General features: G+C 47.1%; 1 protein-coding gene across 1 annotated transcript in view; it reads right to left on the bottom strand.

Moving 5' to 3' along the window:
* CHP1 (calcineurin like EF-hand protein 1) overlaps positions 1 to 26,246 on the bottom strand; it is a 149,887-nt gene that overhangs the window by 10,615 nt on the left and 113,026 nt on the right. The window contains exons 4-5 of the mRNA XM_078659616.1: positions 21,048 to 21,172; positions 16,206 to 16,267 (exon numbers count right to left, since the gene is read on the bottom strand). Coding sequence (XP_078515742.1) covers positions 16,206 to 16,267; positions 21,048 to 21,172 — 187 coding nt within the window. The remainder of the gene's footprint in view (positions 1 to 16,205; positions 16,268 to 21,047; positions 21,173 to 26,246) is intronic.

The following is a 26,246-nucleotide window of genomic DNA, read 5'->3' as shown; positions in this document are numbered from 1 at the left end:
TGGTGCTGCCGTCGGCCAATGGCCGACACGGCCCTGCCCGTTTTGCGGAAGTGCGGCAGTTCCGCAAAACGGGCAGGGCCGTGTCAGCTATTGGCCGACGGCAGCACCAGCGAGGTAGCGTTGCGGTCAGCCATGGGAGGGGTTAACAGCATTACAATGTCATGTGTCCCCTCTGAAAAGTACACGCTCAGCCTGCTAGGTAAACAAACAAAATGATCACAGCTGAGTCGAAGGCAAGCACTTTTTTGTGGAAGCATACAACTTCTGCCCAATCAAAACCTGACTCCTAACATGTGGCCAGAGCCACAGCCCCTTTCTAGTGATACTCACATAATTGTCTGGTGACAGGGAGAGGATGTGGCTCATCGGCCAGAACTGCCGACTTGGGAGCTGGGGGTCCGGGCTAGAGTCTTGGCGTCGGTGCAACATCCTGCGATTCTGGGCAAGTCACTTAATCTACACATGCCCATGTGCAGCGCATGGATACCCTCACGGGTGATAAACCGCGCTATATAAATCTACAACCTAACAGCTGCGCTGTCAAGCCAGACCATACTAACTAATTAAAATGTATATGAAAGAAACATCTCTAGTGTAAACTGGTCAAACAATTGTTATAGTGCCACCTACCGACTGCTAAATAGTTCATTTCAATGAAGTGGAAACTATATAATAACACAGGAAACTTGCATTGGAAACCATTTCAGTCATGGCTGTGTCCCATGCAGTACAGATAAAAAAATAAAAATGTAAGCTCAAAAACCCAATTTTTATTTCTACTTTTTTTTTGTTGCATTGGCAGAGCGAATTATGAAAGTCACAGCATTCTTGACAATTTCCACTCTACTTTACTATAGTTCACCTATTTAAACTCATCTTTTTTACATACTTTTAATCACTCACATAGCCAAACACTGTTCTGTACACATACTAGCCGTAAAGACTTATTTGGATGCTGAATAATCAGGGTCTTGCCATAGTGAGCCAGGTACAATATCCTGGTATTTTATGCCAAGACCCCCTTGCCTGTTCACACCATCTGAATCATGTACAAAACCCCACTTATTTTACAGACAAGCTCACAATCTCTGGTGGCTGTCAGCATACCCGCAGCCAGGACACCATTAGACTGCAGACTAAAAAGTGTAAAAAAGACAAAGACAAGGTAAGGAATATGCTACTTACCAGTATGCATCTGTTCTTGGCATGTAGGGCTGCTGACATTTATATCTGTGCATAGATCGCCGCCTAGTGTTGGGTCCGGATGATTGCACATTGTTGTCCTGGAAGAGTCTTCGAAGTATCACGAGATATGTGGCTCCTCCCCTGGACTACAGTGCGCATGGGCATCCTCTCCATCCTCAGATTGTTTTTCGCCATTGTGGCAGAGATGGAGTATGATACAGTGAGTGATGACCATGCCTGAGAATAATTCTGAGTGCTACAGCTGCGACAGGCACCGGGGAGGAGGGCGGGCGATATAAATGTCAGCAGCCCTACATGCCTAGAACAGATGCATACTGGTAAGTAGCATATTCCGTTCGAGGCATGTGGGCTGCTGAATTTATATCTGTGCATAGAATAAATAGCAGTATCCTCCTTAGCGGCGGTTGCCCGTGCCAGCTGCAGCAGTCTGAAAAAGAGTTCTGAGAACAGCCTGACCTACAGCAGCATCCACGCAGTAGTGTTTGGTGAATGTGTGTATGGTGGTCCTTGTGGCTGCTCTACATATATCCTCTAGAGGAATGTTACCTAGGAAAGCCATGGATGCCCCTAACTTGCATGTGGAATGCGCTCTTGGGGGAACTGTTAACGTGCGTTTAGCCTTTTGATAACAGATCTGTATGCACTTAACAATCCATCTGGCTATACCGGATTTTGAAATTGGGTTGCCTTTGTGCTGTGGAGAGAAGGTAACAAACAGTTGCTTAGTTTTTCTGAAATCTTTAGTCCTGTCTATGTAATACAGGAGAGCTCTCTTAACATCCAGTGTGTGCAGTGCTCTGTCTGCCACTGAATCAGGATTTGGGAAGAATACTGGCAGTTCAATTGTTTGGTTAATGTGTAACTGTGACACCACCTTAGGCATAAATTTAGGGTTGGTACGCAGCACTACCCTGTTAGCATGAATCTGAATGAAAGGCTCCTGAATAGTGAGGGCTTGCAGCTCACTAACCCTTCTGAGCGATGTGATCACTACTAGAAAAGTGACTTTCCATGTCAGAAATTGTATTTCACAAGAGTGAAGAGGTTCAAAGGGTGGACCCATCAGTCTGCTGAGAACTGTGTTTAGATTCCAGACAGGCTTAGGTGGGTGTCTTGGAGGAATTACCCTTTTGAGTCCCTCCATAAAAGCTTTAATGGCAGGCACCTTGATAAGGGAAAGGTGCAGTCTGTTCTGAAGATAAGCTGCCATTGCAGCTAAATGTATCCTGATGGAACTATAGGCCAGATTGCATCTGTATAGGTGCAATAAATAACATTTGATGTTTTGCGTTGACGCATCTAGTGGATTTATGTTATTATTGGAACAATAAATGACAAAACGCTTCCATTTTGCCGCATAGCACGCCCTGGTTGTAGGCCGCCTAGCCTCCTTGATGATGTCCATACAGTCATGGGGCAGGTTCAGGTAGCCAAACTATGACCTCAGGAGCCATATCGCAAGGCTCAACTGTTGCGGATCTGGGTGCTGAATGTCTCCATGGCTCTGAGTGAGGAGACTGGGTGTGAGTCGCAGTCGCTGGTGGGGCACCACTGAGAGTTCTAGGAACGTTGTGTACCATGCTTGCCTCGCCCACGTTGGAGCAAGTAGGATGAGTGTCATGGAGTGCTGACGCAGTTTGCGCGCCACCAGCGGTATGAGCGGTGCTGGAGGAAAAGCGTACGCAAATCTGTTTGGCCAGTTCATCCATATCGCATTGCCCTGAGACTGCGGGTGTGGGAACCTGGCGGCGAAGGTTTGGCATTTTGCGTTTTCTTGTGTGGCGAATAGGTCTATCTCTGGATGACCCCACTGCTGGAAATACGGTTGTAGCACTGAGGGATGCATCTCCCACTCGTGCATTTGATGGCTGTGCCTGCTGAGCAGGTCCGCTATCTGGTTGTCCTTGCCTGGGAGGTGTTCCGCCATGAGGAACATGTTCCTTTGAATGGCCCACTTCCACATGCTCTGTGCTAGGTGGGACAATTGTGGAGAGTGTGTCCCTCCCTGCTTCTGGATGTAATACATTGCAGTCATGTTGTCTGTCCGGATCAGCACGACTTTGTTGCACAAATGCAATTTGAACGACTTCATTGCCATGAATATGGCCATCAGTTCCAGTAGGTTGATGTGCATTTCCTGCTGCTGCGTCGTCCATAGGCCCTGTACTGTGTAATGGAGGACATGCGCTCCCCAGCCCTGGAGAGATGCGTCCGGTGTCAGCACTATCTGTGGTACAGGCTCTTGGAACGGTCATCCCCTGCAAAGGTTTTGTGTGTTACACCAATGCAGAGAGTTGAATGCACGACCAGTCACCAACACTAGGTCTTTTAGTTGTCCCTGAGCCTGGTTCCACTGTTGCGCCAAGCACTCCTGAAGCGGACGCATGTGCAGCCTCGCGTGTGGACTATAAAGATTCAGGAGGCCATCATGCCTATCAGCTGCATAAACACTTGCGCTGGGAGTGAGTGTTGGGGCCTGAATTTTTTAATCAACACTTGCATGCTGTTGACTCGCGCTGAGTTTGGCCGTGCTGTTGCTGTCAGAGTGTTTATTTCTGCGCCTAAGTACTGTTGTACATGTGCAGGTTGAAGATGAGATTTGTGGTAATTTAGTGAAAATCCGAGACTGTGTAGGAGGTGAATTGTGCGGGACAAGTGGCTGGCACATTGCTGGGCCGACTTCGCTTGGATAAGCCAGTCGTCCAGATAAGGATAGACCTGGATGTGTTGTCTCCGAAGGTGCGCAGCTACTGTTGCTAAGCACTTGGTAAACACTCTGGGGGCTGTAGTGACCCCGAAAGGCAGGACCTTGAACTGGTAATGCTGGTTGTTTATGGTGAACCTGAGATATTTCCTGTGACTGGGGTGAACGGGAATGTGGAAATATGCATCCTTCAGGTCTAGTGTTGCCAAGAAATCCCCCTGACTGAGCAATGGTAGAACTTGCTGCAACGTGAGCATGTGAAAATGTTCTGACAGGATGTATTGGTTCAAGGGTCTGAGGTCTAGAATGGGCCTGAGACCAGTCCTTTTTTGGGATTAAGAAGTACAGAGAGTACACCCCTGTAACCTGTTCTAAAGGCACGAGTTCTATGGCCCCTTTTTTCAGCATGGAGATGACTTCCTGCTGCAATAAGTGCATGTGCTCTGCGGACATAGGACGGTGCCTTGGGGGTATATTGCGTGGAGTGGAGGTTAGTGCTAGACAATATCCGTATTGTATAATCTGTCTCACCCACCTGTCTGTGGTAATGCCTTCCCAGACTGGCAGGAACTGCTGAAGTCATCCCCCGACCGGTGTTATATGGTCCGGGGGCAGTGACAAGACGTCACTGTTTATTGGTGGCGGAGGATCTGGCATTATTATTTCCCCGTCCTCTGCCTTTGGTGCTGTTCCCACGGTATCCACCCCTATTGCTCTTGTTATAGGTGGTTTGTGTGCCTCCTTTATTGTATTGGGCTTGCTGCGATGCTTGTCCCCTAGAAGCTCCCCTGTTACTGGAGCGACGAAAGGAACCGCCCCTGAACTGTTGTGACTGTAGAGCTCCCATTGACTTGGCAGTTTCAGTGTCTTTTTTTATTTTTTCTAGGGTCGTGTCTACATCAGGACCAAATAGAAAGTCAGGGTTAACTGGCTGATTAAGCAGAGTTGTTTGGATTTCCGAATTGAAACCAGATATGCGGAGCCAAGCATGTCTTCTGAGCATCACACTAGTGTTGATGGCCCTAGCTGCTGTGTCAGCTGCATCTAACGCACATTTAATGGATGCGTTTGAGATTAGCTTCCCCTCCTGTACCAGCATTTCTGCTCCCTCCTTATAAGCATCAGGCAGGTGTTGCAGTAGCTGCTCTAACGTGTCGTAATGAGCCCTATCATATCTGGCTAATAGGGCCTGTGTATTTGAGATTCTCCAAATATTCGCTGCTTGAGCTGCTACACGTTTGCCAGAAGCTTCCAAGATCTTGGATTCTTTGTCCGGAGGAGGAGCCTCACCACTTGTCTGAGAGTTTGCTCTCTTACGAGCATTAGCCACCACCAAGGAGTCCAACGGGAGCTGGCCTTTGATATACGTAAGGTCCACAGGCGCAGGCCGGTACTTCCTTTCAATCCTGGGGTTCACAACCCTTGCTTTGGTTGGTTCTTTAAAAATGTCACCAGCGTGCTTGAGCACACCTTTAAGCATAGGCAACGTCTTCACAGATCTTTCTGAAGTGGAGAAGGTATCAAACAGAAAGTCTTCCTCTACTGGGTCAGCGTGCATATCCACATCATGGTTAAGGGCTGCCCTCTCAATCAATGCGGTAAACGCAGCAGTATCCTCAGTAGGTGATGTTTTGACCGCATAGGACTGAGTGTCAGGTGTGGTGTGTGGCTCATCAGGGTCAACTGGGTCAGCCCATGGTTGGGACTCCTCTTGATCCGTGTCAACAGGATAATTAAACTATTCTTCATTGTACCCTTCCTGTACATCCTCAGTGGCATGTATGGGAGAATAGGTACATTCCGGTCCATAGGACTGAGGAGGTTCAAAAAGAGCAGGTGAGGTGGCAGAGTCCCTCTTCTTTTTGAGTGGTATTTTGTATGACTCCATAGGATTTTCGGAATGATTTTCCGTTTATAAATCGTGAGTCTTCCTGAATCGGAGTCGATGAATAGTTTTGACTGATTATCATAGGATGGCGCCTGGAACAGAACGTCCTCCTCCAGGGGCCGAGTGTTTGAGGCTACGGCAGTGATTTGGATGTGCCGGTGCCCTTTTGGAGCTGGACCACCTTAGGTCGTGCGGTCGGGGGCAGTCCGTACTTTATCGGCGCCATAAGCATTGAAGACGGGCTGACCTGCTTCGAGGGAGGCGTTGTTTTCGATCCGACCGACTTCGACTGTTCAGCATGATGTTCATGGCCATGCGTCGACTCGAGCTGTTGATGCGCAGCAGGTACGCTCCTGTGCTTCGACTTGACTTGTTCTTTTGGGTCGATTTTGGATTTTGACTCGAAGGCCTTGACCATTAGTGGCTTCCGAATCTTCGGATCGAGGGTCTTTTGAGGTGTGAGTCCTTTGGTAGCATCGCCATCTTTGGACCCGGATGTCGACGACGTGAGCGTGACGTGCTGGACTTTAGAGACGGGCGTACTCGCTCCGATCTTCGGGTTGACACCCCCTTGCGACCCCGAGGGGTCGATGACACTTTTTGACTTGATCGGGTCTGAAGTCGTCGAGCCGATGACTGTTTACCAGTTTCGGTTTCGATTTAGGGTCTCTTGGTTTCGGTTTCGATTTTTCCACTGATTGTGGTGGACCGACGGATGGCTCTTCGGAAATGCTCTTAGCCGGGCCTGGAAGCGGGGCTGTAGAACGTGGATGAAGATCTTGGCTAAGGCCTTCCGGCGATGCCTCGACCTGAGCCTTGGAAGGTACAGAGTCTTTAATGGGCCCCGCTACTGCGGTTGGGCCTTGCTCATCGCTTGAGTCATCGCCGACGGCTCCGATGGCTTGTGCGTCGTCTCCTACCTCGACGATGTCTTCATCATGGACGTAGAGTTCCTCTTCGTCCTCATCATAGTTCGAGTTCTGCTCCGACGCGGGATCCGACTGTTGAGCAGGATCCTCTTCTTCTACACCCTCTTCGTCGTCAGCTTCGAAGATGTTCTCTGGGTCGGGCGCTGACTCCCGTTCCGACTGTCTCGCGGCGCGTCGAAGCCGAAGAGTCTTCTTCGACCGGAATTGAGCACAGGCCATGCAGCTGGCCTCGTCGTGGTCCGGTGATAGACATTTATTGCACACCGGGTGCACATCGATGTGAGGGTATTTGGAGTTGCAAACGGGACATCGTTTGAACGGACTCCGTTCCATCGTCGATCGCGGATGGGGCCTTTGATGTCGAAAAGCAAGCGGTCTTCGACATCCGACTCGAAGAGCTGGAACAAGTACGAGGCACCGAACGAAAGACAATACCGACGCCCCGAAGGCCTTTTGAAAACGTTTTTTTTTTATATATTCCGAACGCGAGTCAAGAAAGTACATCCGAACCCAATGGCGGAAAAAAACTATTTGAGGATGGAGAGGATGCCCATGCGAACTGTAGTCCAGGGGAGGAGCCACATATCTCGTGATACTTCGAAGACTCTTCCAGGACAACAACGTGCAATCATCCGGACCCAACACTAGGCTGCAATCTATGCACAGATATAAATTCAGCAGCCCACATGCCTCGAACAGCTTTTTCCAGCTATGCACCCAGGATCTGGAACAACATCCCTCTATCCATCAAGGCTGCCCCAACGCTGTTCCAATATAGGAAAGAGTTGAAGACTGCCCTTTTAAAGAACACTGCATCACAATGCATTAACCGTTCACAACCCTGCTACCTCTCCTATCACTCACTGACTTTATGCACGTCTTTGTCCGTGTACAGTGCTTTGCAGCCTTTTGGCTTTGTTCACGCTATTGAAATATCGCAAACATACATTTTACTTGGTAGCTGGAGCCCTTTCCGATCAAGCAATAGCTGTAACAGCAATAGAGATGCTGCCGAAGTTTAACACAGTTTGCTCGCCTCTCACTTCTGCTTTTAATTACAGTGGCATAGTACGTAGACCCCTATAGCGCTTTAATGTTGCCCCTTCACATCAAGGTTCAAACAGCCAAAGCTGGAGTGGACTTGTTTGCTCCCCTAGGAAACAGGGATTGAAGAGCTTTGTTTAGAGCTCAAAGGTTGCTCTCCCAACATTTAACCAGAGGGGCTTTACAGGTGGCGAGAGGGTCGATACATTCATAGAGAATCTTTGCATAAGAGAGTTGTGGGAAAGCCGTTCTGCATCTGCCTGAAATGTCCATAAAATTAATACACTATTGTGAAATATGAGCCATCAATAAACAAACTATCTAAACACAGCCTCACCTTATTAATTCAGGGGGAATCTGCAATGTTAAAGGAAAGATGTCCACACACCTTTTAGGCATGTTTAAGACTATGTCAAGGAATGCTGAAACATCTTAGGTTTACTCAGACTCATTTTTATGCCATTTTATCCTTGGATTGGACTAGTTCTTAAGTACGACCAAACACAATGACTTGTTTTCAACGGTAGCTAAAAACAAGGGAACTTTTGTATCATGTATTAGAGAATTTTCAAAATGTTTACAAATTTGCGTCGTTTGTGTGAAATTGCGCAAGTCACATTATGCTTGACAGGGTGGTTAAGTAAACGGAAAAAGCTCTTGTTAGCGGTGTCATTGGCCGAGGAGACATTTTTGAAGGGTGCTTCAAAATAATCTTTTAATAGATCTGAAACTATTTGTCTTGTAAGAAAAATATAACTTAACTTGTAAGAATCTGTTTGCAGCATGTAGTGCTGTATATTCACATGTTAGGATACTCCTGCCATCTACTGTTGGGCTTGGACGTTTGCAAGTTGTTGTTTTTTTTTCTTTCAAAGATGTCCCTCGAGGCATGAGCATTCCCCTAGGTGTACATTGTGCATGGGTGCCAACTCCATCTTAAATTGTTTTTTGCGCAGAGGCTAAGAGTATGTATGGAGCGTGAATGAAAGGTATGGTGCATCGAGCACAATGCGTAGTCAAATAAAGAAAAGAGAAATCTGTAAGAGAAGCAGGCTTCTGGGAGAGGGCAGGCACATGTAAATCTACAGCGCTATACGCTATGAACAGATGGCTACACGAGAAGTACTATTTTCCATTCATAGCATGTGCGGCTATAGATACACATGCTTAGTTAGCATAGATTGTATTGCAGTTTCATCCAGAAGCGGTGGCTAGTGTTTGCATGACGCAGATATCTGAAAAAGTTCCTTAACACAGTCTGGCCAACCAGGGTCTGCGGACGGGCCAAGATGTCAACAAAATTGTGGTTGGAAAGGTGTGTGGTGTTGACTAGGTGGCTGCCTTACAACTATTCAATAGAAAGGTGTTGCCTAGGAAGGCCATATTTGCTCCTTTCTTGCGAGTGGAGTGTGCCCTGGATGTGGCAGGTGGAACCCTCTTTCTTCTGTGATAACAGATTTGAATTCATTTGACTTTACATCTGGCTGTGAAAATGAGATGACCTCTCCAAGAGAGGTGAAGAGCTGAGCTGATTTACAGCAGGACTTGTTCGGCTGAACATCCTTATTCTGGGCGAATTATTTAATCTCCCCGTGCCTAACAAAAATGAATGTGTCCTCGTGTAACGCAACTGGTGCTATGTAAAGTACTCTGATACCCAATAACTTCGGGTCAACCATCAAATACTGATGCTTAGATTGCAAGAGATGAGAGCGGAAGACTTTTGGAGTGGATTAAATCTCATCTTCAGGCAGATATCAAGCAATTTCACTCCCTCCTTTCTATTCGAAATTAAAGGAAATTAAACATAGAGTACCCCAGGGATCATTCTCTTCAATGCATATTTATGCCCACTACTGACCTTGATTAAATCTCATGGAATTTCTTTTGTTAACAATGTGGATGATACCCATCTAATTTTGCCCCTAGATAACAGCCAAAGCCAGATAGAAGGATTGCATGCATGCTTAAAAGAGATTGTGAGCTGGCTTAGAATAAATACACTCAAGTTTAACGAGTTCTTGTGCTGGGCCCTTTCTAAAGTGCCATTCCCACTCCCAGGTAGTATGAAATCTGAGAGTAGTTGTGTATGAACAACTGTCAATGGAGAATCATATCAATAAAACGACACCCACATGTTTTGGTATACTGAGTAATCTAAATAAAAGTGTTCCATTATTACCACAGCGGGCTAGGAAGCAACTGATACAACATACTGTTCTAAGCAGAACTGATTACTCCAATGCCCTTCTACTAGGTGCACCAGACTACCTAATCAAGAGAATAGGCAGGGTGAAAATTCTTGCAGTTAAGCTTTCCCTGAATAAATCAAGACCCGATTCATCCTTGAGCATCTTGAGGGAGCTTCACTGGCAGCCAGTGAGGGACAGAATGGTTTATAAAGCACTACGTATAGTCTACAAAGATGTCAATGGATCAGGTCCTTCGTTATTACAAAAGAAATTCAGCCCGTACAAGCCTATGAGGTGTTTACGGTCTTCGACAGCTATCCTGGTATACATGTCAAGATTCTGGACAGTAAGGTCAGGCGGAAGATCATTTAAGGTTAAGGCAGCTCAGTTATGGAATAAACTGCCAGCACCTCTTAGAGCGAAGGGAAACCATCTCATTGTTAGGAAGATTCTGAAAACCTGGCTCTTTCCAAACTAAGACACGTAAAGTACGTGATATTAAGGTTAACTGTTGCAAATGTAGGAGATTTTGTTTGTGTTCAGGCTATCTGATAGCACCATGATACCTGCAAGGTGAATGCTGTGCTCTACATGCGCTGTATGTTAATGTTAATAATAAAGGCCATGACCAGTGGAATCCTGAAGAGGGAATCGTGTTCTCTGTTCTGCATGTAGGCGGCAAATGTGACAAACTGTTGGAGAACAGAAGCACTGCCTTTTGTATGTGGAAAAGGACGGCAATGATATCCTGGACGGTGGGTTTTAAGGGGGTCCTGTTTTGAGAAGCGCAGTGGTGAACAAATGTTTTCTATTTTGCCATGTTACAAACCAGTGTCTTGAGCAGACGAGCCTGCTTGAAGGTAGACATACATTCTTGAGAGAGGTTAAGGTCCCCAAATTCTAGGACCTTAGGTGACAAAATGCAATATTGAGTTGTCCAGGATCCAGATGTCTGACCTGACCTTGCTTTTGTCTGAGAAGGTCCGGCCTGAGGGGGAGCTCTTACGAGGGCTGAGGAGGGTGTCTGGCCAAGGTTGGTGCTAATAGATTGTGCATTAGAGTCTAAAAACAAGGATGGGTCTGAGAAAGCCACTCTTCTTGGGGATTAGGAAGAGAAAGAAAGAGCACACACTACTCCTGCAGTGTTTTGGGGGGCACTTTTTCTATGGCACCCTTTTGTAGGGGGACTGGAACTTCCTCTTGAAGAAGTGACACGTGTTCTTGACTGAGGGTATGTGCTAGGAGTTGTATGTTGAGAGGTGGTGTGTAGTTCGAGGCAATGTCCATGTTAGACTACAGCAAAGACCCACTTGTCTGACGAGAGGAACCCAGGTGGGTGGGTGAACTAGGGGATGATGATTGGAGGAAAGCATGTTTAGCCCCAAGAGAACTGGCGATCCAAATTAACTATCTTCACGCTACTTACATATGCCCTTACCGGCTGCGACAGATGGACCACTTGACTGAGACTGTGTGCACACATTGTCCTAGCCTTGACGCAGACTTCTAGCATGTGGCCTGGGATTGCCTGGCTCTACAGCCCTTCTTGGTTGGGTTGAGTCGTGAGATTTCAATGGTACTTAGCCATTCCATGGCTCTTGCTCCCCAGGTGGCCTTGTTGGGCTTTTTAGAGGAACTGGGAGGGCCACACACCAAAAGGATTTTTATAGGGATGACCTGTTTAGTGGCAAAAGTAGATACTGTGCCCCCCAAAACACGATAAAATATGGGGAAAGTGGTGGACATATTCATGGTTACCTGCTTAATGAAAAGTTCTTTGATTTGACAATTCAATCTCGAGACTGTATTCCAGAGCCATTATTGTTATGGAACAGCATTTTTATCACTGTGAATAATGGTTGCCTTGTTAAGCCTAATAACATTTGGTTATAAAAGAAAAAAATCCTACCCTTGTTGCTGCCTCTGTAGGAGGGCCTATTGTACCCCAAGCTTTTGGTGATAGTAAGTTTGCTCCTGCCTCTGGTAGGAGTGGGGTTGTTCAGGTGAGATGGCCTTCACTGTCACTCTGGGCTGGTGTTTCTGAAAGGAGTCCCTGTATTAAATGGAGTGAAGCACTCCCATAGACTCTGCTATCTCTGGATCTTTCTCAATCTTTTCTAGAATATCATCAACCTGTGGCCCAAAAAAAGTACTCCCTGTCTAATAGGAGGCTGAGGAGATGCTGTTGGACCACTGCTTGAACCCACAAATAAGGAGCTACGCGTGGCCCCCAAGCATGATGCTAGAGTTAATGCCCTAGGAGGCCGGGCTGTGTCTGTGGCATTCAAAGCACAGCAAATGCTGGTGTAGGAAATGAACTTGCCCTCAAACACTATCCCTTCCCCACGCTTCCTGTACTGGTCCAGGGGATGAAATGTGACTGTGCGCTCGATTCAGAGACAGTCTCTAGCAGAAAATCATCCTCGTACTGGATGATCTGCATGTCAATCTTGTGGAAGACTGCAGCCCTTCAGATGATCTCATGATATGTTGTAGTGTCATCGAGGGTTGAGGCCCTGACTGGATAATGGTTCAGGTCTTAGATTACCTGGGGGATCCGCACTGTAGCCATGCCGGGGGTTGCAGGTGGTACCTTCACCATTCAGCTCATTACAAGAGTCGAAGGAGTCATAGGGACTGTCAGGCTGTTAACATAAAATGGAAGACCCTTCTGCTGACTCTAGGGGAGGCAGTGGAAGAGGGATGTGGAGGTTGTTAGGTACTATGTGGTAAGGGGACTGGGATAGTAGCTGTGTCCCTTTCTTTCATGGTGGGAGGCCTAGAAGGGTGTTCCCTTTTGGAGGAGAGTCTCCTTCTACAAGGAATAGACTCTGAGGGAGGCAACGTAGCCGAGATCTTGCTGGTGACTGGGTGAATGAAGAGGTGGTTTTGTCTAGTGTCCAATTCCTGTTGAAGCTTCAAGGATCGGGGCATCGGTTTCCTCACTGCCAGGCATTGATGAGTGGTTTATCTGTGTCCCTTGCCTTTGAAGCGGAGGAGGGTTTGAGTCGAGTTGTTTTTTGGCGTGGAGGTTGGCTTCGGTGTCGGTGGTGTCTTATGGGCTGGCACCAATGGAGGTGCCAGTGCTGGCTTCAAACAAGACCACTCGTCTCACGCTTTTAGCGTGACTGGGGCCGGATAAATAATTGGGAGGGGATGTCGATGCCCTTGGTTGGGTAGAGGCTTGGGGGGGCTCCGAAGCCTTTAGTCTATGCCGGCCATAGCCTAAAGGCCTGTGGCCAGCCTTGTCTAAACTGCTGTTCTCGGGGCTTGATGCGGGACTTCCTCAATATCAATACACAGCCTCGGGTGGGGGCCATTTATGGAACCTTATCTTGGAGGTTTGAATCTCGGGGGCTAAAGGCATACTCACACCCCAGAGCATGGCTTTCATGCGAGGCCAAATCTTCGGTGTCAAATTGACATCCTCCATGTGGTGGTTGTTGTTAGATCCACTTCATGACCTGGCCACGGGGGCTGGGTGTCGGTTGTGCTGCAGGGTGCCCTGAGGGCCTGGCCTGCTCTTATTCTTGGGCGTTGAGGGGCATCTTCCTACCTGCTGATGTCCTGGTGCTGCATCCTGCTGTGTGCATAGTCACATTCTCTACTGTACCAAAGGCCCTTTTTAGAATGGAATGTGATGCACGATGGGCAGTAGGGGTTGTCGTGGTCAGGGGATAAACACAGATTACACTCCTCATGATGATCTGCCCAAGGGTATTTCGAATAACAGTGAGGACAATTTGGAAAGGTGGTTGTTCCACCACCCATGCAACAGCCTTTGATGGCAAAGGACTGGAAATGGTGTTAGACGGCCGAAGGGGGGCTAGGCCCTTTATGCCTTAAGGCTTTGACAGCAGTGGGGTGGAAGAGTAACAGAATGGGATTGATGAAAAAAAGAGTTCGGAACCAGTCGACTCAATGGCTGTATATACAATCTAGGATGGTGTTGGCACCCATCTGCAATGTACGCCAAGAGGAGTCACCACACTGTCTCATAACTCAAGAGAGTTTGAAGTCAAACAACTTCCAAAGTATGCTAAGCATGTGCATATACACCCATGTATGCTGCAATATATTATTCTGGTTTTATACAACGCATTTTGTATGTAACATAAGCATCAGAAGTCTACTGTAGTAAAATAAAACAGTAGGTTTCCTGACCAACTGCCCCTCTTTCTACACTGGTTTTCCAACTGTGCACAAATTTGAATTAAACACTTCCAGCATAAGAGCCCCAATGTCTTACATGCGCCATCCGTACACACAGAACGCATCAAACATGCCAACCAATTTGCATGACTGTTGAGTACATTTACGCAGTGGTCTCTCGCTACACTTCTACAGGATGAGTTTAATTCCCCTCACATTGCTCCTTACAGCCGATATGGGTATTTTACCCGTGCAGCAGCACCTTAAAAGTCCTTCCCAAAACAATCCTCCCCATTGCTGCATTCATATCATCTACTAGTTTAGAGGCTTTCGTTAGTTTGGGAAAGTTATTGAATATCTACCACAGATAACTTCAGTTCAGAACAGACTATAGATCAGCCAGCTCGCTGTCAATGAGGACTTTGACTTCGGTTTCAAAGACCTGAACTGCTTCAAGCCCATTTCTGAAAATACTCTGCTACATTTCCGATGAAGGGCAAGGGTTTTCCTTGAGCCCACCAAAACCAAAACCTGATGAGTTTGACCAGAGCACTTCACTGTGCTAATCTTAGTAGTTGGTGCCCGTTGGCCGCTGTAAAATAGTATGAACTCCGTCCCCGCTCTCCACATGCGCCTCTGTTGAAGTGGTGACTTTGTGTGCATGCCACATGCCACATACCAGCCCTTGTTCTGCTCCTAACCAGACTGCTGAGAGTAGCCACTGGCAAAGAGACAGATATTCTGACACTCATAGTTTTATGGTCGGACCATTATACCTTCTGCCCCTAAATCCCGCCTCTTTAAAAAAAAAAAAAACAGTTTTAATGATTGCGGGGCTCAGACTTGCTGTCAGGGTTTCTAGGAGGGCACTGCGTGTTCTGCACCTGCAAGGTTAATGAGAAAAGCTAAATGAAAAAAACCTGCTATAGCTTTTAACTGACCCACATGTAAGCAATGGCAGCTCTTTAAGTTCAAGCTTTTCCTTCTGAGACGGTCTTAATGTTATAATGGTATTGGCTCAACTAAAAAAACTCCGAACTTAAGGAATAAATGTTGACTGGATGAGCAACTCGCGCATGGACATGTAAAACCTGAGAGTTCAGATTTGCTAAGAGGCAGAAATTAAGATATTTTATCAGAGCTGTGGAATTTTAAACATTTCTGCACCAGTATTCTGTACTGGCAGAGTTACTCTTCAGTCTGCCAGCACGGAGGTCTTCCTGGACTTTAACGATGGTTTAGAAAGTCCCTGACATTCTGGCTTCTCTCCTTTAAGAATGGCCTGAACAATCACACCTGGACATAGAGAGAATTGCTGGTTGTTTCGATAGATCTTTCTCCATCACTTCTAGGCACTGGTGGGTTTTCGTTTCTGCCTGCGAGTGGTGGAGAAGCTGACCTCTGGTATCTAGTGGTGCAGGGCATGGAAAGAGACAGCTCCTTTCTGAGTACCATAATTGTGGATCCTGAAATAGTGGATCCATTGTAAAATCTACATCTACAAACAGAGAAAACCAGTCTCCACCCTCACCATCTATGAGCTCCCCACTGCAGACAAAGACCAATGAGCATCAGGACGGAAACCCAGATAAATACAGGAATAGTATGTAAATGGTATCCATGTAAAGATTGGTGAAACTACTATTACATGAAGAATTAATTTCACAGGAAGAAAGACTGTTTTCAAAGATGAAAGTTGCAAGACAGGGGAGTGGTCACCTTTAACATGTCAGAACTGTTTTCCAGCATGCAACATCTTCTCACCGAGCAACATCCTGGCTGATGGACTATGATGCCCACGTATACCTTAGCGGTTTCCTCAATAAGAAAAAGCAGAAAACTGTAGTAGAGCTGCATAACTGACAACATTTAGCGCCAAGATGCCCTAGGGGATGAGTTTGCGCTTTATAAATTGCCTTCACATACACACACACAATTTGAAAATTGTAGCACTTCGCAGATTTCTACACATTAGAAACGTTTGCACATGGTTTGTTGAAAATGATCCTAACATAGGGTGTGTCGAAGTGTAGGATACAAAAGGATAAGGGGTTCACAAGGTGCTGCGGCACATTCCGCTACAATAGTACCTGAAGAAGCTCATCGCGAGAAATTCGGTCATCTTTATCCAGGTCATAAAGTTGAAACGCAACTGGAAGGAGAAGGAAGACAAAGGGAAAATATTTACCAACTGACTATTATGAAAATCAATGGTGGAGACTTCATATGGACGCAGAAAGTGAAGAGCCTCGTCCACTTACAGCCAATCCCAAAAGAACCTTTATAGGGCAAGTCAAAAAGGTATGGAAAAACAGAAATATGTAGTAATAAACCAAAAAAGTAGATTTTCATTGACTGCAGAAGCCACACTTTCCTGCTGACCTAGGATATGCTGCGCACACACACAAGACATACCTTCCTACTGCCATAGGGAGTTCATACCCCACACCCAACCAGAGGACTGGCTAGTGGCCGCACATCACAAAGCTTCCTGCTGCAAATAACAAACCGTACATGTCCTACTACCCTAGGAGAATCCACACACCCTCTGCTGCCCTGGGACTGTCTACACATGCCAAATTTCCTCAAGGCTCAAAACAATCCACAGGTCACACAACGTACTGCTTCCCAGGACTGTCTGTTCACACCATCCGGCCCCATGACATTCAAGGCGTCCCACGACAGTCAAAGCGCCACAAAACAAAAAAACACACACGATTTCATGTCAGTAACAAAGCAAACACTTAAGAAATCTTGTTTCTCAAGACAAACCACACAAGCTTGATTGAGCATCAAGATGTGCGGGTCAAATGGCTGCGCAGTGGAGGGAAGGTGTTACTAGAGGAGAACGCTAGATGGCAGCACTCGCGCTCAAAAGGTAAATAACGCTAGTCTACGCCGCCCAGGAATCGTATCATTCATGAGGTTGCTTTCAGCGCTGCGCCAGCGAGGGGAGCTCTGCACGGCTTTTTGGCCTCTTGAGCGCACCCATTAAGTCGAAATATTTTCGAGGTAAAACATGTTTTTCTGACAGCAGAGCCCGGAAACATGGAGACAATTACCGCCCAGTGTTTCTAAGCTTCGCTGTCCGCAGAGCAGAAGAAAACGGCCTCGTGACAGCCTATTTACGAAACCAGCCTTCGGGTGCAGAACGTTTTTCGAAACGTTTCATGATTTTGAACCACAAAACAGAAACAATCACAGCACTGAATAATAGACAACCCAGGACGCACTACAGGCCACGTGCACAGCAGCTGTGCCGTTGGTGGCTGCAGCCGCTTCTCCGGAAGAATCTCTGGAGAATAGTGGGTCTGAAAATGAGGATTAGCGGTGGTGCATATTCAGGAATTATAAAACAAGATGAATGCAGGCAAGGGAGTAGCCAGACAACCCCTTGCCCCCACCCGCACTTCGAACCAAAACTCTTATGGAACCAAGCAAAAGAATAAGTCATCACAACCCTCCCCAGAAAAGCTCTCTTGCCTCTTTCGTATCCAAGGATCTATCCATTCACCCACCTGCTGATATCCTCGATCTCACCGTTACATTCGGTCATCCGTCCATTCTTTCATTCATCATTCAGTCTTTCACCGTTCGTCCGCTGATCCATCTCCAAACATATCCATTAAATCCATCCAACCGCTCATCTACCCAGGCACCTTGTCACCCACCCATACAGCCACCCTTTCACTCACACACCCATACATCCACCCTTTCACTCACTCACACACCGATCCTTCACATATTCAGAACCCCCCCCCCCCCCTTCCACATTATATTATGTATGAGCCTTTGTCAGCCGAGCTGCCCATCATGAACTTCACCCCCGCTGCAGCTGCTAAAGCGGGGGTTCACGACGCCCCCGAGCAGGTCATTCCTTTGGAAGTATGAACTGCGTGTTACTAGGCTGCAGAATTACAGGCGCCCGAATGCGCCGCTCACTCTGTGCAGCAGATACATGTAATGCAAAGGCCAGTATTCTACCTTATCGAGAGACACGGTGTCAGACCGGACTAGCGGGCAAAGGACTGGCCGGCTTTAGGACTGTAAGTGGCCCGCTCTGAGAGTGTGAGCGGGCTGGGGCAATGCACATCTTTTAAAATGACGAGGAGCCAGCAGCTTGCGGCACCAGGCAGGAGACAGCAGCCGACTTGGACACAGAGGGCAGCACAGGCCGAGAGGGGCACGTGGCATCAAAGGAGCTGCGTCACGTCATATGTTGGTGCTGCAGCCAGTGGGGCGGCTGTCATTTGAAAATAAATGAACGGCCATCCGCCCACAATGGCTGCCACACACGCACGTTCCACAGGTTTCAAAGTCGCGATTGGCCCTGAATGCGCCAATGGCCCCGTAGGGGGAGGCGGCGCGAGACGTCTCCCCTGCGGTTTTCGCGCACGATGAAACAGTCCAGGCGCGAGATAGGAAGGGAGCGTCAGAGTAGGGTTTTCAGCGCGTAGGTGTGAGGAGATTAGGCGCAGGCAGTTTAGAGTCGGGGATTTTGCTCTTTTAGCGAAATCCCACCCACCCACAAAAAAAAGTTTATATATATATATATATATATATATATATATAATAACAGCAGGCAAAACTGTGTTTTGTATATATATATATATATATATATGTGTTTGTTTATATATATGTATATTCGCCACTTCAGGACATGATTCCCATAACAGATATCTTGAGGCATAAAACCCTAGGGGAGGAAAAGTCTAGAGCGGGCTTCTCCAGTTAGTAGTTAGCTAGGTGGACTTCTAGAGAACAATTGAGGGAAAAGATGGAAAGAAAATGTTGGGGAAGTTATGTTAAGTTTGAATAAAAGAAAATATATATATTTGATGGTTTCGGTATAAATTCAGATTTATAATAAAATAAAATGGTTTCGTGTTCAATTGCCAAATTACAGGTTATAATATCAATGAACGGTTATCTGATGGGAAATTCATATATCCTGAATAAAGTGGCCTTTTATGCTATAAGTAAGCGAGTGGTCTTGAATTTGTGGGCGATGAATGCCCATTGCTAACCCACCTGAAGCACTTCATTGGCTGGATGTGTATAGATGGGGCCTGCTGCTGCCTGCATAGTACATACACACAGGTGCTGATGAGCGGGTCAGTAATACAGCCCGGTGTGGGGACGCCTGACAGTAGAACAGCCAGGCAGACCAAAAACAGGAGTACATGGGTCAGGTTGACTTATGCTGAAGAGGGTTCATTCTAGAGGAGGGAGAAGGAATAAATACTAGGAGCTGCATAACAGCATAACTGCAGCGGAGGCGAGAGCCCAGCAGTGTCTTGGGAGCTGTCAGGCACTTAGAAGGGTTTAAATAAAATAAAAAAATAGTCTAATTTGCCCTTCGATCCATGGCACTGAGAGGTACTACTTCTCTATGTGTGATGACATTGTGCTTGGGCAGATCACCATCACTCACAGGCGAAATAACGAATAACTGAAGTGGGCGAACTCATTGGCCAATATACTCAGCCCCCCTTTCCACCCCCACACCCACACCCACACCCACAATAAGAAATACTGTATGACCACTTGTCTCAGCTGCTGTGGTGCAGGTGGAGGGCAGTGAGATTTCTGTTCTTGTTTTTCTCTGACCTGGGATAGTATGATCATCCCAAAAAAGTGAGGTTAGCAAGGAATTAATAGCAACCACAATTAACAATTTGTGTGATAAGTTGCGTGCAGTGAGGGAGACAACCAACAATTTGTGGGATAATATGCATGCAGAGGAGACAATTAATAAGATGCATGCAGAGACGGAGACAACCAACAATTTGTGGGATAAGATGCATGCAGAGGTGGAGGCAACCAATAATTTGCGCAATAAAAAGCATGCAGAGAGTGAGACAACCAACAATCTCCAGGATACGATGCATGCAGAGAGGGAGACAACCAACATTCTCCAGGATACGATGCATGCAGAGAGGGAGACAACCAACAATTTGCGGGATAAGATGCATGCAGAGAGGGAGACAACCAACAATTTACAGGACAAGATGCACGCAGAGAGGGAGACAACCAACGATCTCTGGGATAAAAAGCATGCAGAGAGGGATACAACCAACAATCTCCGGGATACGATGCATGCAGAGCGGGAGACAACCAATAATTTGCGGGATAAAAAGCATGTCGAGAGGGAGACAACCAACAATTTGTGGGATAAGATGCATGCAGAGAGGGAGACAATTCATTTGTGGGATAATATGCATGCAGAGAGGGAGACAAGCAACAATTTGTGGGATAAGATGAATGCAGAGAGTGAGACCATTAATTTGCGCAATAAGATGCATGCAGAGACGGAGACAACCAACAATTTGTGGGATAAGATGCATGCAGAGGTGGAGGCAATCAATAATTTGCGCGATAAAAAGCATGCAAAGAGGGAGACAACCAACAATCTCCGGGATATGATGCATGCAGAGAGGGAGACAACCAACAATCTCCGGGATACGATGCATGCAGAGCGGGAAACAACCAATAATTTGCGGGATAAGATGCATGCAAAGAGGGAGACAACCAACAATTTGTGGGATAAGATGCATGCAGAGAGAGAGACAATTCATTTGTGGGATAAGATGCATGCAGAGAGGGAGACAACCAACAATCTCAGGGATAAAAAGCATGCAGAGAGGGAGACAACCAACAATCTCCGGGATACGATGCATACAGCGAAGGAAGACAACCAATAATTTGCGGGATAAAAAGCATGCAGAGAGGGAGACAACCAACAATTTACGGGATAAGATGCATGCGGAGAGGTAGACAACCAACAATTTGCGGGATAAGATGCATGCAGAGAGGGAGACAACCAACAATTTGCGGGAAAAGATGCATGAAGAGAGGGATGCATGAAGAGAGGGAGGCATTAAGTTTTGCTGGAAGCGCAGTACCTCGCACACAACTAGGGCAGTACTTACAGCGCAACTTGTTGCTGCGGCTGTTGAGTGGCTCGGAACCACCATCTGTGCACTTCCAGTTATCTTCAATAGGACGGAAATGGGCCAACGTCCTCATGAAGCCACGGAAATTCACCTGATCCTCCCTAAGAAGAAAGAAGGATTTATGAGAAGGTAGAACTCCAGAAAACCTAGTGGGAAGAGATCAAGGGTATGGTGATGGCGCAAGCCTAAATACGTATAAAGACATAAGAGCATGGCAAAGACAGACAAATAGAATCCGTTGATTGTTGTATGATCTGCCTTATTTCTGCTTTTGCGCTCCCCCATAGCCCACGTTTATTTGTGTGTTCATTACCATTTACATATAATTTACAAAGAAGGGTTGTTGTTTGCAGTTTCACTGGTATGTACTCATAGTATAGCAATGTTTTGTTATAGGTTGATGATGTAGCAACAGTACAAATCATATTCGTGCAATATGATATTTAGAGGAAACAGAGTAACTTTTGAAGCTTATGCAAGGAAAGACGCACTCTTCGATTCACACCTTACATCACAGGGCTAATTTTTCTCATAATAACACTGAAAAATATAACAAATTCAATGCGAGAGCTTCACGGTGAGAGAGAGACTAGAGGTATTCTAGAAGGAGAATTTATGACAAACTCTCTGCATCAAGGCAACACACTGGTGCTAGTTATCTGGCTCGCTTAAGAACAGACAAAACAGACAAAGATTAGTCGTGCCTTCGGACAGCAAAAATATGGAATATGAGTAGGTACGAGCGCGTGCCACTTAGAACATTCTTATTTTTTACAAGATTTTAGTGCTAATATAGACATTAACTGCGCCTAGAAATGAAAGCATTCCATCTCGTTTCATCCAAAAATTGCCATTCAATATCCAACTTGGCGAAGGAGACTCTACTGAACCATATTTACAGGGTACTTTTGAAAACCTAAGATGATAGACAATCCAGGCTGGATGAGGGCGGAAGGACAATCCAGACTTGGATGAGGGCAGTTGGAAAATACAAACACATAGGAGGGTGGAAGGACAATCCAGACTTGGATCAATCACGTTTGTAGAGCGCGACTACTCACCTGTAAGGATCTCAAGGCATTGGGGAGGAGGGGAGGTGCAGGTTCCAGTCCATCAAGTAGGAGGGGGGAGGAGGGGAGTGGGGTCTGTCGAAGAGCCAAGCTTTGAGGTTTCTCCTGAAGATGGTGAGTGATGTAGTCTGTCTGAGTTGGACCGGTAGGGCGTTCCAGGCTCTGGCCTCGAGGAAGGAGAAGGAGCAGACTCCCAATCTGGTCTTTCTGGTACGGGGAACCACTGCGTAGTAGAGCTGGGCTGATCGTAGGGTTCTTTGGGGTGCGTGGAAGTTGAGTCCGTTGTTGTGGTATGCTGGTCCGGTGTTGTGGAGGGCTTTGTATGCATGGATGAGGATCTTGAAGGTGATTCTAGCCTCGATGGGAAGCCAGTGGAGTGTGCGCAGGTGCTGGGAGATGTGGCAGTGTCTTGGTAGCTTGAGGACTAGTCTTGCAGCGGCATTTTGGATGTTTTGTAGCTTGCGGATGAGGTTTTCCTCTAGAATGGTGTGGGTTCTCCCCATTACCCCGTGGAGTCTTCGGAGGTTAAGGGCCGTGTTGTGGCCGGGCATAAAGCCCAACTGATCGGGGTGTACAAGCTTATGTATAGCGGGGATTAGACGATTAGCCAATACCTTGGCCAAGATTTTAACTTCAATGGTCAGCAACGAGATGGGGTGATAAGATTCACATCTCGTCACTGGTTTGCCTGTCTTATGTATAACAGCAATTGAGGCCAGCATCAAATCTTGGGGCAGCGAACCTGTCTGGTAACACTCCAAGTACATAGCCTGGAGAGCAGGCGTTATCTTGGAGGTCACTAGCTTTAACAATTCTACTGGGAGCCCATTGGGGCCCATGGCCTTGCCCGACAATGCCACTAATGGCTCTTCCGTAAGGTCACCCTCCAAAGAGTCACTGTCCTGTAGTGTAAGCACATCTACGGGATAGTGGCCAGGAGATCTCTGGAGTCTTGTAGAGTGATATGAGTGGCGGAGGAATATATGGAAGCAAATTGGGAGGCGAAGGCCTCAGCAATATGTTGGGGATCCATAACACGTTCACCCACGTCCGTCTCGATAAGGGGCACCCATCTCTGAGCGGACTCCCGCCTCTCTAATCAGGCAAGCTTTTTACCCGTGGCGTCACCCAACTCATATATTCTATGAAGAGTCGCTTTGCGCTTCGCCTTGGCAGTCTCCATCGCGAACTGACGATAGTCTTGGCATTTGGCACTTAAAGTGTGAGCGAGCAGTTCGTCGTCACTGGTTGCCCCTTCATCTTCTAACTCCCTAATCACCAGCTCCCAGGTGTCTAATCTAGCCAACTGTTCCTTCTTGTGTCCCACCATCAGTGAAAGTGCCGGACCCTTGATTACCACCCGAAGGGCCCCCATAACATGCAGTGAGATTGAACTGAATGTGTGTTCTCAGTAAAGAAATGAGTCACTCCTTTGAGCAGGTCTCTTCGGACCTTTGGGATCTGCAGGCTCCAGGGGTTTGAGAGAGGGTGAGGCATGGTGGCCCTCGGGCAGAGTCAGTTGGAGAAGAACAGGGGAGTGATCTGAAATACCACGTGCCAGGGACCTAGCGTCAGAAAAGTAGGAAAGATCATCGGTATTTGTGAACATATGGTTGATTCTGGACCAACTACCATAGGCCCCGGAGTGAAACGTAAACGTCTGCTTCAGGGGGTTAAAATGGCGCCAGAGGCCCACTAGGCCAAACGCCAGGAGGAAGTCCAGCAGGGGGGTGAGGGGGGGTTTGTGCGGGTCGTGTTAGGGTGGGGTAGGGGGGCACGGGGGGGGGGGTTGTGGAAGGGGGGAAGTCAGTCAACCCAAACATCCACCGCAAGGTTTAAGTCTCCTCCCATCAGCAGGATACCAACCGCAAGGTCCAACAGTTTACTCAGGTCGGACAACGTGTTTGTCTTCAGCACTGGAAGAATATAGATGGAGTACGTTAAAGGGTTTCCCCTCCCAAGTCCCCGCTATTGCCGTGTACCTACCCTGGCCATCAATCTAAGTGTTCTGTATTATGAATGGGCACGGTTTACGAATAAGAATACCGGTCCCTCTAGAGCCAGTCGTAAATCTCGCGTATACCACTAACCTATAGCCCCTTTGCAGGTGTTACCAATGAGGTGCGTCTCTTGGAGGAGGGAGATGTCCGGGGCCGGTCTCTTGAGGTATTGGAGTACTACCCCACGCTTGAGTTTGTCTCCCAATCCGTTAACGTTCCAAGTAATGATGCGGATCGTTCTTTTCACGCTACGGTCTGACACGGTACACAGGAATAAATGGGGGTGCCATCCCCCTTGTCTCGACTGTGACAAATTTCGATATGCCGAAACACGCCAAGATCAACGCCCTTCTCAAGAAACCCAAGGCTGACCCAAAGGACCACAAGAACCTCCGACCCATCTCCCTGCTCCCGTTACGGGCGAAAGTCATTGAGAAGACCGCCAACAGACAACTAACCCACTTCCTGGAGGAGAACAACATTCTGAACCCCTCCCAATCTGGCTTCCGCAGAAATCACAGCACCGAAACCGCCCTCATCGCCGCCACCGACAACATCAGGAGCCTGCTGGACAATGGCGAAACCGCTGCCCTCATGCTCCTGGACCTCCATTTTTGGGGAATGCAGACAAGGATGAGGGTAATTGGAGAAGGAAGCCATGGATAAAAATAGACCATAATACGTATCTCCTAAGCCACACCTGAAATGAGCATTTCCTAATAAAATAATAAAAGATAACGAGTAATTGCAGATGCCAATTACTTACATCCCCACCAAATCTTTTCTAAACCTTAGGCTGTATTTGGACCTCCTTTGCTGAATACATAGCCAAAGACATGCTCTTTTGAGATTCTCTATTTCTGATTAACATCAATAATCAAAGGGCAAAGCACAAGTAAAGGCACTGGCAAAGCTAAAGGGTTTGACGTGTAAAAAGCATACACACACTGTGTATGTATGTATGTATATATATATATATATATATATATATATATATATATATATATATATATATATATATATATATATGTTATGTTATGTTCAAACCGCACTTTGAGCGCACGGCTACCCCGAAAGGGTGTCCCGGCGCTTTAGCAAAGAGGCCTGAACAGAACCAAGAAGACCCAAAGGCGAATACACTATAGGCGCACAGGTTATGCAGAGAAAAGGACGGTCTTCAGCTCCTTCCTGAAGGCCAGAAGGTTATTAGCCTTGCGAAGTGAAAGAGGGAGCTCATTCCAGCAACGGGCTGCCATGAACTGAAAAGACCGGCCTCCCATCTGCACTCGTTTGATCACTGGCACCTCCACTTTCGCCAAATCAGCAGATCTCAATTTCCTCCGGGGAACGTAAAAAGCAATACGCTTCCTGAGGTAAGCAGGGCCCGTAGAGTGGAGAGCTTTAAATGCCAGCGTGAGGATTTTAAACCTGATTCTGCAAGGCATTGATAGCCAATGCAACCTGCCACGCAACAGAGAGGCACTGACTCTCCGCGGAAGGCCAAAAATTGCTCTGGCCGCTGAATTTTGGACAGTTTGTAATCTGGACACCAGATATTTAGGTAGTCCTGCAAAAAGTGCGTTAGCATAATCTAGACGCGATCCCACAAGCGCTTGAACAATATTCTTGCGGTATTGTAGGGAGAGCAATGGGAGAAATTTTCTCACCATCTTGAGAATGCCGAAGCATTTCCCCGCTAAACCCGTGATGTGTGGACGAAAAGAGAGGTCGTCAAACACAACTACCAGATTTTTTACTTGGGAGGATGGTTTCTGAGGGGGAAACAAGTCCGGGGGCCACCATGTCTTCCAGCCAGGGTCAGGGGCACAGCCAAAAAAAAGCAGCTCGGACTTATCCGAGTTGCATTTCAGGCTCTGGTGCTGAAACCATGCAAAGACTGCACTCAAACAGTCTTTGATTCTGCCGCCGTCAAAAACCTCTCCCTTCCTGCAAGTAAACAGGAGCTGGGTGTCATCAGCATATGAAATGACCCGGGCTCCAAATGCCTCCGCGACCTTCGCCAAAGGGGCCATGTAAATGTTGAAAATGGTGGGGCTCAGGATAGACCCTTGAGGCACCCCCACCTCTAGCGAAGGCATTTCCGC

Source organism: Lissotriton helveticus, chromosome 9 (genome assembly GCF_964261635.1).
Source record: "Lissotriton helveticus chromosome 9, aLisHel1.1, whole genome shotgun sequence".
Lineage (NCBI taxonomy): Eukaryota > Metazoa > Chordata > Amphibia > Caudata > Salamandridae > Lissotriton > Lissotriton helveticus.
Note: the sequence above shows the minus strand (reverse complement) of the source record. Positions and strands in the feature narration are given on the sequence as shown.